This window comes from Lacerta agilis, chromosome Z (assembly GCF_009819535.1).
Source record: "Lacerta agilis isolate rLacAgi1 chromosome Z, rLacAgi1.pri, whole genome shotgun sequence".
Taxonomy (NCBI): Eukaryota; Metazoa; Chordata; class Lepidosauria; order Squamata; family Lacertidae; genus Lacerta; species Lacerta agilis.
Genome location: NC_046331.1, coordinates 23,949,950 through 23,963,423, shown reverse-complemented (window position 1 = coordinate 23,963,423; position 13,474 = coordinate 23,949,950). Strand labels below are relative to the sequence as shown.

Sequence of the window (13,474 nt, the reverse complement as noted above, 5' to 3'; positions counted from 1 at the left end):
TTAAAGTTTTTCAGAATTCTTAATCAGGAAACTTGTTACATTAAGCAGTGGGCGGGGGGGGGGGAGGAAAAACAGGTTAAATGTTATGAAGACTTACAGTCCTTTTCCTTCAAATTTTCCCTTGAATTATGGAACCAACCACCCACTATATGAATATGTGAAAGATCCAATTATTTAAAGGTATCTATGGATTTCCTAGTAAATCACATTGATTTGTACACAAGCTTCTTGAATTTATTAAGAGATATAAACAGCGCAAGTTGCAGTTCAGAAGAAACTATAGTGTTTCTATTGTAATAATGACCAGAACAATTCAGTGTGTTTGCCTCAGATTCTAATCATCATAACTTTTTCCTAGGGTCACAATGATCACATCCAGCCTCATGCAAGTTGTATCAAAACATTATTCCCCAAGAAATGTCTATTGATAACAGTTTTAAACACATTGAAAAGGAGCCCCAAGTTTTCTTAGAAAGCAGACTATTGCTGCTTGTGAGGAGTATGCCTTAATCTCTAGTTTGGTTTCCCTGCGCTCTTCCAACACACAAACCTTCTGCAACCACATAATCTCTAGTCTTGGGAAGGCTCACATTAAAAAGAATCCACATTTTGGACCAGGGAGGATTTGATTTAAATCAAACTGATTTAAATCATGATTTAAATCACGATTTAAATCACTAGTCAGTAAGGCTCAGGGTGGAGTTAAATCAAAAAAATCAGATTTAAATAAAAAAATCAGATTTTTTAATTTAAATCAGTTTTTTTTTATTTAAATCGGATTTTATATATATATATATATATTTAAATCCATCCTGAGCCTTACTAGTGATTTAAATCAAATCCACCCTGTTTTGGACTAAAATGAAACCAACCTTCTTTACTACTAGCTAAGGCAAGACGCAACAGTGAATGTTTAGTGAAGAATGAGATCTGTGTATTGTGATCTGTGAATGTGCTTGCTGGATGACTCTCAATAAAAATGAACAAATATATTTTCACATTTCATTACTCTGACAAGCTGCTTTGAGGAATGCAAATGTACTGGAAGGGTAGGTTATAAATCTCTTGAGCAAACAAATGCATACATAGACCTATTGCTGGGCAGTGACATTAATATAATTGCAATATGGTATATATATATATATGTATAAATCTGTATCAGAAGTTAAATGTCAGCATCCCTTCCACTAATAGATCACATAAGCCACCTCTTGGGCCAGTTCAGATAAAGATTTTCTCTTCCTGGCTGTTTCCAAACACCCTTGGGTATAAAATGCAATATGAGATGTGCATCAATCCATTCAGCAAGCAATTTAAATGATTATGGCAGTACCTTATGTCGCCCCCACCACTGTTTGCTTATTCAGATGTTGTGTTTCTCCATACGATCATATGCACAAGAGAATAGCCAAGAGCAATTATGTGGAGAAAAGCACCAAGGAAGATGCATGTATGAAGCAGGTGAAGACCCATTATCCAGCTGGGAAAAACCTGTCAGATCAAAAGCATATTAAATTGTTTCCAAAAAGTGCAGATAGTGGGCACCTGTCACATCTCAACAGGAATGCTATTCCAGAGTGGGCTTCTGAGATCTCTGGAACTTGCATCAGAAACTCTCCCACAGACTGCAACAATCTACTGGGTGTATAAAGGGTAAGGCAGTCTCTTATAACTTGGTCCTAAACTTCATAGAGATTTATATGTCAGTAATAACAATTTGGGGATGCAGGTGGAGCTGTGGTCTAAACCACTGAGCTTCTTGGGCATGGCAGAAGGTCCCCGCGACGGGGTGAGGTCCCGTTGCTCAGTCCCAGCTCTTGCCAACCTAGCAGCTCGAAAGCACACAAAAAGTGCAAGTAGATAAATAGGTACCGCTTCGGCGAGAAGGTAAACAGCGTTTCCGTGCCCTGCTCTGGTTTCGCCAGAAGCAGCTTTGTCATGCTGGCTACATGACCCGGAAAAACTGTCTGCGGACAAACACCGGCTCCCTCAGCCTGTAAAGCGAGATGAGCGCCGCAACCCCAGAGTCGTCCGCAACTGGACCTAACGGTCAGGGGTCCTTTACCTTTACCTTTTTAATAATACTTTGAATTTTGCCCGGTAACAAACTGGCAGTCAGTGCAAATCCTGAAAGCAAGGTGTTATATACTGACAGAAATAAAGATTATGAAGTACAGTGGTACCTCTAGATGCAAACGGGATCCGTTCTGGAGCCCCGTTCGCATCCAGAGCAGTTCGCAACCCACAGCACCGCTTCTGCGCATGCGCGGGTTGCGATTCAGCGTGTCTGCACATGTGTGTGACATCATTTGACGCCACTGTGCATGCGCGACCTGCTGAACCCGGAAGTAATCCGTTCTGTTACTTCCAGGTCCAGCGCATTCGTAACCCATGCCATTCACAGCGAATACAACACGAGGTACAACTGTACTAAAACCACAATGGGCACAATGTAACATTCACAATTTCAAGTGCATCATTTCCCCATCAGTGTTGCTTAACTACATATTATTGTTGGCATCTGTCTGTCTCAAGAGACAATGGAGGAGTGCGCCCTTGGGGGTGAAGCCAAACTGCTGGAAGTTTGACCAATATGAGAGAGGTGTTTTGTTGCAGCTGGGGCAGATTAAGGCATCTAGTTGTGCTACTACAGATGTACCATGGCATTTCTTCTCTCTGTGCTCTTCCCAGTGGTCATTCCTCCTCTGGTAACTGCTGTGGATACACGACCTGACCAACCATCTCTAGGCACTGTGGTTGTCTGCAAGGGTTTTCCACATGGCAGGGTTAATGTTGCCAGCCTTCATGTTCGCAGACATCTTTGTGAACCAGAATTGGTCTGCCAACAGGCCTAGTGCCTGAAGCCAGGCTCGCCATAGAGCATGTCCTTGGGGGTCCTGTTATCTTCCATTCGTGGACATGACCAAGCCAGTGTAGATGTCACTGAGACATACCGTAAATGTGAACATGCTGGGAGCATGGGCTTGGGAAATCTCATCAATGTTTGAGACTGTCCTGCCACGTGATGCCCCAAATCTTCCTGATGCAGCTCATGTGGAATGTGCTGAGTCATCGCTCCTGGCAGGTGCAAGTTGCCCATGTCTCACTATCACAAAGCAGTGTGCTCATCTTGGTATTGGACGTTAGCATCACATTCTCCCAAATCCTTTTGGAGAGGCAAACAACACTTGTCCAGCTCAGCATCAATGGAAAGGTTGTTGGTTATGGTGGAACCCAGGTAAACAAAATTGTCTACCACCTCAACTACATATAAAGTATTGCTTTAAACTGTGTAGATGGATGATTTGCTCAAACCTTCAGATCTACTTGAGACCACATAGACTGAAACTAGTGCACATTAACACAACACAGAGTTTTAGTGAATGAAGTGAAGGAAAAAATGTGTTTCAATATCAAACATTATGATGAAATCTCATGAAAATTCAATAGTAACAAAATCCAAGATAACAATTCACTACAGATATGAACACCTGTCTTAATGAAGGTTAATTTACTGATTCTGAGAATTCTGAAACAATGGCCAAGATCGAGTTGTGTATTGGTCTTTTATAACAAAACTTCAGAATTTCAGTGACACACAACTTCCATGGGGAAGTTATGATGCTGAATACTGCCTTTTCTTCTCCTGACATGTTCCTACTCTTCTCTTTACATATGTGCAGACCATGTGCACAGAAAGCAGCACAGGAATTGTTTACCAACTTTTATACCCAACGGCAACTGTGGAGGCAACATTCAACTCTTCCTTGATGCTTCCCTCTTTCACTTGCAGCCATTTAAAAAGCTCTGCTGTTGCTGCTTCACAGAAATGACCTGGAGAAAAAGGATGGAAATAGCAGCCCTATCCCATTTCTGTGGATCTTGGAAGATGACTACATTGAAGCAACGGGCCTCGATCCTCAGAAATGGGACAGGGCTGCTCTTTCCATCCTCTTTGAAGAGGAATAAGCCTTTACATTACACTAGAAAGAAATGGAGACTATAGGTGATGGCTCACAGGATGAGGTACAAAAAACCAGATCCATCCCCACAAATGCCAGCAAATGACTGTCTGAAAAGCTGCTGGTTCATATGCTTGTTTTGGAAATTTTATTCATCTGATTTCTATTATAATTATTACTACTACTACATCATCATCATCATCACTGTGCATGGGGTTTTAAGAGTAACTTAACCAAAGTACAGATCCCTGCCTTGAAGATCTTATGGTCTATAAATTTTCACAGTTGGGAGACCAACACAGAGGAGAAAAAGGGAAAGGTGCAAGTAACAAGAAGGAAACATGAGGACTTGTGGTTACAGAGGCCCCCAGTCTATTTAACATTTACATGAAACCACTGGAAACTAACCCAATTTGGTTTCTATTGTATTGTATGAGCTCTGCATAATTATTCTCCAGCTTTATTACTACAAGGAGTACTGTACTTCTTCTAGCCTACATCTTCCTTACAAAAGAACTTTGTATTACAGTATCTGCTAGAGATCATCATAAACTTACAACTGTTTTCTGTATTTCCAAAAAAAGGAGCTCCTTAGGGTGTTTCTTGTCACAGCATGCCTCTGAGACTAACAAGTTCTGATTTCCTCCATTACCATACAAGGATCCAATTCAGAACTCTGTTGTGCCATGCAGTGCTGTAGGCTACTGTATTCTAAATCCCTGACATTCTTTACCCTGGCAAACCCCAGGCATATCTTGTGTTCAGACTGCATGGTTCAGCTGCTGCGCAGCAGCCAAAGAGGTGTTATTGTAACTAATCCTCAGAACAGTACCTACTAAGAAGCTACAACTCCCCTGAGCCTGATCCACAATGGCTGGGAAGTGCTGCAGCTGTGTCAACTAGCTGCAGAAGTCTGATGGGTGTTCTACAGCTGACTGCCTGTGTCATCCCCAACCCCTGGTTTGCCTGGGATTTGATAGTCGTCATAGTCGTCGTCCCCCGTTTTCCTCTCAGAAACCCCTAAATTAGAGCAAACAAGAATCTATCAGTTTTTCTGTGGATTGACATTTGTTCCGATTCAGTGGTAAAAAGTGGGTTTTCCTGGGGAAATGGGTGGGATAAATGAAATACCGCTTGGACCCATGCCTAGAAAACATGGGGCAAGTGGAAAACCTCTCAGATCTGTGTTTTCCATGGTTATAAGCAGGTGAGCAATGAAATATTGAATGTGTTAACTTAAGAAAGCAAGAGACAGGAAGTGACCTGCTTGAGCCCTTAACAGTTTATAGTATCCTGGAAATAAGCATTAGGAGGAGGGGAGAGAAAGAATATTTATGCCATAAAGTTGAAGAAAACCACAAACCGTTATCCCTAAGCAACATTCCACCTCATCCCCACCTCCTTGCAGTAATAAAACTGGTTCAGGGAAGACAGCTAGTCCCAATTTTGGACCCTTGGTATATACCAGTGGTTTCCATAGCTAAGTACTATGGAGCCCCTGTTTTTCAAAAGCCAAGCCTCCTACTTCTAAAAATTCTGACCACCAGTTGGGAATCACTGGCATATAAAATAATGGGAAAGAAAATAGGTGTTTCCAAGCAGCAATCAAAGGCTCCTGTTCCATGCTGGGTGGAGCCTAGAATTTGGGTTGGTTTTATTTTTATTTATAAAATTTCACAAATAAAATACAATTGATCAAACATTTTCCAGTATACATTCACTTAAAAAGTTGACTTCCCTTCCACCCTTCCATGGTTTTCTCACGATTATATTTTGCTGCTGCATACTGTAACTAATCTATACCTTCTTTTCTCAGCTTTATTCTCAAAGTAACTTTTAGTGTTGATTTACTCCAAACCTGCTAGTGTGCTAACATATTTACAATAATTTTCCAGAACTTAGGTTCTGAGGCAACATTGCAATATTTTGTTGTGGGTCGCCATTTATAGCTTCCTTTAGCCAATTCAGTAGAAAAACTGGAGCTCTCCTAGTAGAATTATCATGAAAGGGTACACTAAAATGGCAGTACAAGTCAATGCATAGAAACCTGCCTCCTCAAAAGATAACAAAAAAGAAGAGGAACAGAAAGGGGGCTCTCAGGTTTCTCCAATATCAGTACAGTAGCCTTCTCTGGACAATGAAGATAAAAACACATAAGTAGGCTAAAGATTCAGCTGTAAAGTGTATAAATGTGAATGTATACAAACTGCCTTGCCTTTAATATCTGTGCAGCACTTAGAACATGTTATGCACTTTATAAGTGTTAAATATACTATTATATCTTTGCAGCGTATGATTTCTTGCACACATATGGCTAGTAGGGCCCCCCAGATCACCCAGTTTTAAGTTAATTCTGCTTCTCTTCACATTGAAATGCCTATTATATGGGCACAGGTTTTTAAACTACATCTACATCCCTCAACTGGTACCTCCAAAACACTCAAGGCAGCATGCATGCTATTATTTAATTCTTATAACAACCTTAGGCTGAGACAAAGTGGCCTCATTTGCCTGCCACTTTAAGCCACAATTAAGGTTAACTATGATTTGTGCCGGTAAACAGGGCTAAATCACGGCTGCTTTGCGTCTTCTCTGCCATGCCAGCAAGATCTAAGCTATGATTTGTTTTAGAGTTACAACCAAACCTGGCTCCAAACAAATCACAAACAATAACCAAGGTTTGTTAGCCCCATGCATCAGCAAAATGCACTTTCACCTTAAAACCATAGTTAAGATTAAGTATGCGAACCAACTAAGTGACTGGGCCCAAACTTCCAAAATTGCCTTTAATTCAGGTTCAATGTTCTGTCCACTGCATTGGCAAACAACACCTTGGTGTCCTTACTATCTCTCTACTACATCTGCAAAGTACCATCGCTGCCAGTGCTCTTTGCTCAGCAAGATACAAATTACCAGATTGTATCAGAATGAATTATTCTCTCAAGTGTGTCCAGCAGTTGAAAAATAAATAAACCAAAGCACCAGGATAACCCACTCACAATCAGAAACCAGACTGCTATCAGATACCAGGTTTGGACAGAGAGGGCAGACTGAGAGAAAGATTACTATAGTTATCCTAAAGCAGGGATAGAGATGCTGTTGGCCTACATTATCCCTGACTACTAGTCATGCTAGCTAGGACTGATGTGGAGGGCCATAGGCTTCCCATCCATATTTCAAAGTTTTCAAAACCAAAACAAACCTCCATTCAACTATGAAGGGATAAACAGTTGGGAAACAAAGTATACCAAGCTGCCACAAAGAGAGGATACATGAATAAACAAACAAAAGCATCTTTTATATCATTTGATACACAGGTGATCTGTTCTGATGTACGAATTTTGTAACCAGAGGCTATGATTGTCAATGGATCATCTCTCCTTCTGTGTAGAGTAACTTACAAAAACAATCCTTTAAAAACATGAAGTGCAGGAATCTTGGCATGTTTGAAGTATCAATTATGATGCATGGTGTGAAAGTTTTATGATATGCCAAATGGCAGGCTAAGCTAGAGAGCATTCACAGTTTGTGAAAGACCACATCAGTTTTGCTGGGCTTCTGATCAACCCCCTCTCTGGACCTAAATTTTCACTTATTAAGATACTGTTCTAGTTTCATTTTTACTGCACTTGGTATACTTCTTCTTTGAAAGTGTTAAAGAGATGATCATACATTCTTGTAAGTGCTATGTGAAGAAAGAAGACAAAAGCTTTGAGTAAGTGCATACCGTTTATCTACCTTACATATCTTTTCTTACCCACATCACTCTGTACTAACAATCCTAAAAACAGATTATTCCGCTTCTATAAAGAAAACTAGCACAGCAGTGCTTGATAACCTCTTCAATACAAACACCCCAATGGCTCCCAGCTTCAGATAATTCCAAACCACCAACCTTTCCTTACACAGTTAGCATTAAATAAAAGCCAATTTTCAAACAAAGGAAACTAGTGGATTAAGCAGAACAATTTTTTCCACAACCTAAAAAAAACAATGCTTGATGTACAAGAAATGACATAAGCACTTCACAGCTCTTCTTGAACTTCATGATAATGGCATGTTGTATAAAGAATTATTAGCACAATTTTTCCAGTGGAGTGAGATTCGCATTATAGACTCATTTTAACAAATGGGCAAAAAGTACACTGAGATATATATTATTGAGGAATAATTGATACTGGTTTATATATATATATATATTAGTAACATTGTATATTGGTTTATATATATATTTATATGTGACTGTATTTTTGTACTATTTTGCATCAGGAAATTAAGAGTTGTTGACACTATGTTATTGAAGAGTTTTGAAATTATATATATATATATATATATATACTCTTAATAACAGTGTCAACACCTCTTAATTTCCTGACGCAAAATAGTACAAAAATACAGTTACATATAAAAATATATATAAACCAATATCAATTATTCCTCAATTATTGATTTCAACTTTGCATCTGAACTTCAACCTTTCACAAGAAACAGAAACCACAAGAAAGTATTATTCTGATTTTATAGACAGTATATTGGAGCTATGGTTACTGAAGATTTGATGCCCAAGCTAATCTTAAGTACACAAGCATCAATAAGTAAGTTTAGTCCTTAAAGTGCCAAAACACTTAGTTGTTTGCTGCAACAGCTGTACATACTAACCTTCTGGGATCAAGAACTTCGGATGTTACAATTAATTTATACTTCCTTTCATTCTGAAGACTATCATTCTTCAAAAGCACATGTGAAGGTTACATTATGACCTAGGCCTAGGGTGACTTCACAACCGCCGAAGATAGCGAAATGATCCAGACAACAGAATGTTGTATTATACTTAAAGGATTCTAAGAGTAATTCCATGCTAGAGTATCAATGATGACAACGGGGAACTACATAATTATTTAGACTTCAGAATATTTTTGCTTTTGAAAGATCCAGCTTTTGAGCACAGGAAGTTCCAATAATATTTTGGGATAGAATGGGATTAAACACACAATGGGCTTGTAGCCAGAAATGCTGCTGCAGGAGGTGGAGGACACCAAGGATAACTGATGGGGGCTATCACAAGTCAAGTTAAACATTAAAATAAACGCTGAAATTTTTATCAGTCACCACAGTGCCTTTGCAATCACTGGTCAGAACACTGTAAGCAACTAATGCTTCCTATTGAACAAGTAAAATAGTGCCTGCCTCTTATGTATTGCTTTGTAAAGAGAGTCTAGATTATGGGTAGGCAAACTAAGGCCCGGGGGCCAGATCCAGCCCAATCACCTTCTAAATCCAGCCCACGGATGGTCCGGGAATCAGCGTGTTTTTACATGAGTATAATGTGTCCTTTTATTTAAAATGCATCTCTGGGTTATTTGTGGGGCATAGGAATTCGTTCATTCCCCACCCCCCAAAAAAATATACTCTGGCCCCTCACAAGGTCTGTGGACTGGCCCCCTGCTGAAAAAGTTTGCTGACCCCTGGTCTAGATACTGGCTTTTTAAATAAAATTCAAAAATACAGGAAGGGCTCAAAAGGGGGTGGCGTTTGCCCTGCAAAACAGAGTTTATATATTTGCAGAAACAGGATCGAAGAGTACATCATAAACAAATCAGTATTCACAAAGAAATATTTAATCACAGAGTAAAACGTGTGAATTGCACATTGTTACTGCACCATATAGTAGCTGGAGCCCCTGGTAAGTCAGAGGGAGTTGTCCCTGAAAGTAATAGGAAACACACTCACACCAAGCAACAGTCAGATTCAACATATATTTTGCAATATGCAGCAGAGTAACTACATTTCATGTCAACACAGTTTCTCCACATCAAAGGGTTACAAGTAGATTTCTAGGTAGACAGTGTTTTATGCATGCTGTTGAATACAGTACATTATGAAACATACGGAACTAATGAAACAGCATTACTGAACATGTATAAAACACTTTAGAGTGTTCAAAGTACTTCAGATACATTATCTCGAAATCCTTGCAACAGCCACATAAGATAACCTAGTATTAGTCCCATACTGCAGATAAAGATTGAGGACAAGAGATAGTGACTTACCCCAGCAAACCTATGACTGAGGTGAGACAAACTGGGCAATTTCTCAACTGGCTTGCTACTCTAACTTCAGGATGAAAACTTTCTTCATCCAGGACTGCAGTTTTTAACCATACAGGTGAAACTCGAAAAATTAGAATTTCGTGGAAAGGTTCGTTTCTTTCAGTAATTCAACTTAAAAGGTGAAACTAATATATGAGATAGACTCATGACATGCAAAGCAAGCTATGTCAAGCCTTTATTTGTTATAATTGTGATGATTATGGCGTACAGCTGATGAGAACCCCAAATTAACAATTTCAACTTGGGGGTTTTCATCAGCTGGACTCCATAATCATCATAATTATAGCAAGCAAAGGCTTGACATATCTCGCTTTGCATGTCATGAGCCTATCTCATATATTAAACTCCAGTAGCTAAGGAAAACAATTGCTTACATAAATGGACTTTTCCACGATATTCTAATTTTTTGAGTTTCACCTGTACATGTAAAACAAGGCTGCTAAACTCCAAGTAAGCAGACTACAATATCTTATCTGGTCAAAGTGTTAACAGAAGACTTCACACCTTTGAGGCATCAGGTTAAGAATGTTCTTTATTTGGAAGCAGATTCCATTATGATGAGAGTCACCTGACAATATTCATTCACTGAGCTCTTAGGGAACAGATATTTTAATTTCAGTGATTTGGAAGTTGCGATGTAAATTCAGTACAACCACAAGATGGGGGGGGGGGGGAGAAATCTAAAAGCTACTGACCTTACTAATGAAAGCAACAGCATTACTTTGCTTCTGGGGGGCGGGCAGGGGGCGGGGGGGGGGAAGGCAGCAGCACAGCAACAGGTAAATCCTATTCAGGGATAGCCAAGTATACTGATATTGTTTGATAAAAGCATTTTACATCCACCACAATTACCCTTTTAGCCCATTATAAAACATCTGCTTTAAGCTTCCCACTTTGCCAGGACTCACAAGTGGGTGAAAACCTGACTTTGTTTGATCAGCAGGAGAGAAAAGGTGCAGAAAAGGACAGGGCTCCGAGTTTTACACCAAAGGTGGTTTCTGCAGGCCCAGCTTCAATTACTCCACATCACCTGAAAGTCTCTCTTCTACACAACTGTTAGCCCTGCTGTATTCCTCTGCACCTGCTCTTCCTAGAAAGAAAAAAAAAATCAAAGCACTAGAAACTGACTTATACCACAGAATTTATATTCTAACTAGCAATGATCTTCTAGGGTTAAAGACAGGGGTCTTTCTCATCACTTGATAACTGATTCCACCCAGCACCACCTTTCTATTTTAACAAGAAATGCCAGCAGTGATTGAACCTAGGACCTTCTATGAGCAAATAAGCACTACTACTGAACTTTGGATCTCTCCCCAAGCCCAAGTCACTAACACATATACAAGACTTGGGTACAAGTTGAAATTAAAAAGTGGGTCTTTGGTCAGGTAAGAGGCTCTGAAAAAGTAAGTCTTTGGTCTGCAAAAGAAAGGGGCTGTCAAAATTTCATTCCAAGTCCCCACCCCAACTAATTTTTGACAACTGTTGCAATACTGGCAAGATCTCATTCCTACTGCAAATGTTGCGTACATGGCCAACTACCAAAGTAATCACAACCAGAAAGTCTGGTACTGTAATATCAAAAGTGATGGAGAAGCTGACATACCAAAGGCCACATACCCCCAAGAATACAATTAGTAACTAGCTCATCAATACAGGAGTCAATGTATCACTGGAAATGATCGCCATCATTATCAAGTCCTGGGATTAAGAGAGAGGGGGAAATAAAACTAAGAAAAAACAAAACTTTCCTGCTTTAATATCCTCCCACTGCACCCTGCCAAGAATCTATCTTGTCCAATTTCAACCACAAAACAACCCTATTCTGCCCAGCTGGTAATGTCTCTTTCAAGCCTCCTAAATGAATTTCTCCTGTCTGTCTTGACAACCCTGAACTAGTACTAGTAATTTAACACACACACCCTACCAATTTGAGAGTTATGTTTTAACACCGAAAGTTAAACATACATTGCACTCAGCAAGCCATGTGTGTTTGAACAGCCCAATCCTAAAACCCTACCCCCTCAAAAATAAAGTTAAACGGGACTTCCTTCCAGGTATGCAAGCACAAAACTGCAACCTTAACCTTGAGAAATAAATCCTATCAAACCTAGTTTGTTAGTCGTGCTGCAACCCCCCCCCCCCCCCGCTTAGCTTGCTTTCCTTGCCAGTAGTGGCATTGCGCTCAGCCTTTTCAAAACTGAACCTATACCCACCAAGTCTGACGGTTTCGCTCTGACCGGCAAACGGGGCGAGTTAAAAGTCAGCCAGCCCCACTCTTCGTGTGCTTTTTGCATTGATATATTCCTAAAACACACGCACACACATATACGCACACCCCAACTAGCAGAGAGCATTTCCCCTTTGAACACGTAGCGGGGCTTGACATCTGGGCAGCCATGCTCAGGGCTGTGCTGTCAAGCACCGCGGCGGCGGCGACCCTTCCCTCCTCGGCAGGTCATTCCCCCGGGGGCTGGAAAAGGCGGCAAGGGAGAGCCCCATCCAGGGGTTCCCCAGCTGGGGCTAGCCGCCACCATCACCACCAGCCCACCCACCCAGGCTCCGTCAAGCCCTTCGTCTGGCGGGCCCGGCGACGGCGGCGCTACTCACAGTCGAGGTGCTTCTTCTTGGGGCCCATGACTTCGTGGGTCGTGGCCTTGCAGACGGCTTTGGCGACGGCCGAGCCGGTGACACTGTGCTGCGCTGCCGTGATCCGGTCCGTGATCGACTGGCCCGACATGTCGACGAGGAGGAGGAGGAGGAGGAGGAAGGTGGTGGTGGTCGCGCGGCCTTGAGGTTCTTTTCTTCCAGCTCACCTTTGGACCCCAAAATGAAGCGGCGGCGGCGGCAGGGCGAGAAATTCCCCGGCGCCCAAATCCCCTCAGCAGCAGCGGCGGCAGCCCAGAGTAGAAGGAGGAGGGCCGAGAGGGCAACGGGGCGGCAGGGAGGAGGAGGAGGAGGAGGGCCGGCCACCGCCCCACCAAGGAGAAGCCCAGCCCAGTGCACCGGCCTTGTTGGAGCCTCCTCCTCCTGCTGCCGCTGAGGGGTTCAACCGAGGCCAGGCGGACGGAGGCTCCCACCTTCCCTCAGAGGACTCCGGCTCGCTTTGACGGGCGCCTCTGCCTCTGCCTCAGACAAATCCTCTTCTCCCCTTCTGCCTGCCTGCTTGTCCGCCCTCTCAGCTGGGACCCCCGTCCCCTTTCTACCTCCTCCTCCTACACCACGCCTCCCTCCTCCTCCTCCTCGCCGATCTCTTTCCCCCTTTCGCGTTCCCACTCCCAGACAAAATGGCGGCGGAGCTGCGGCGGCGTCAGGTGACGGCCACCATGGCTCGCCCGCCCGCCTGTCGCGCTCCCCTCCACGCCTCAGCCCTCTCGCTGGCCCTGGGGGGGATTCCGCCCG

General features: G+C 42.1%; 1 protein-coding gene across 2 annotated transcripts in view; it reads right to left on the bottom strand.

Annotated features, from left to right (window-relative positions):
• LOC117039819 (phosphatidylinositol-binding clathrin assembly protein-like) overlaps window positions 1–13,223 on the bottom strand; it is a 47,758-nt gene extending 34,535 nt beyond the window's left edge. For both annotated transcript variants that reach the window (XM_033137040.1, XM_033137041.1), the window contains exon 1: window positions 12,683–13,223. In XM_033137040.1, the coding sequence (XP_032992931.1) occupies window positions 12,683–12,812 (130 nt within the window). In that variant the 5' untranslated portion in view covers window positions 12,813–13,223. The remainder of the gene's footprint in view (window positions 1–12,682) is intronic.
• Between the last annotated feature and the right edge of the window lie 251 nt (window positions 13,224–13,474).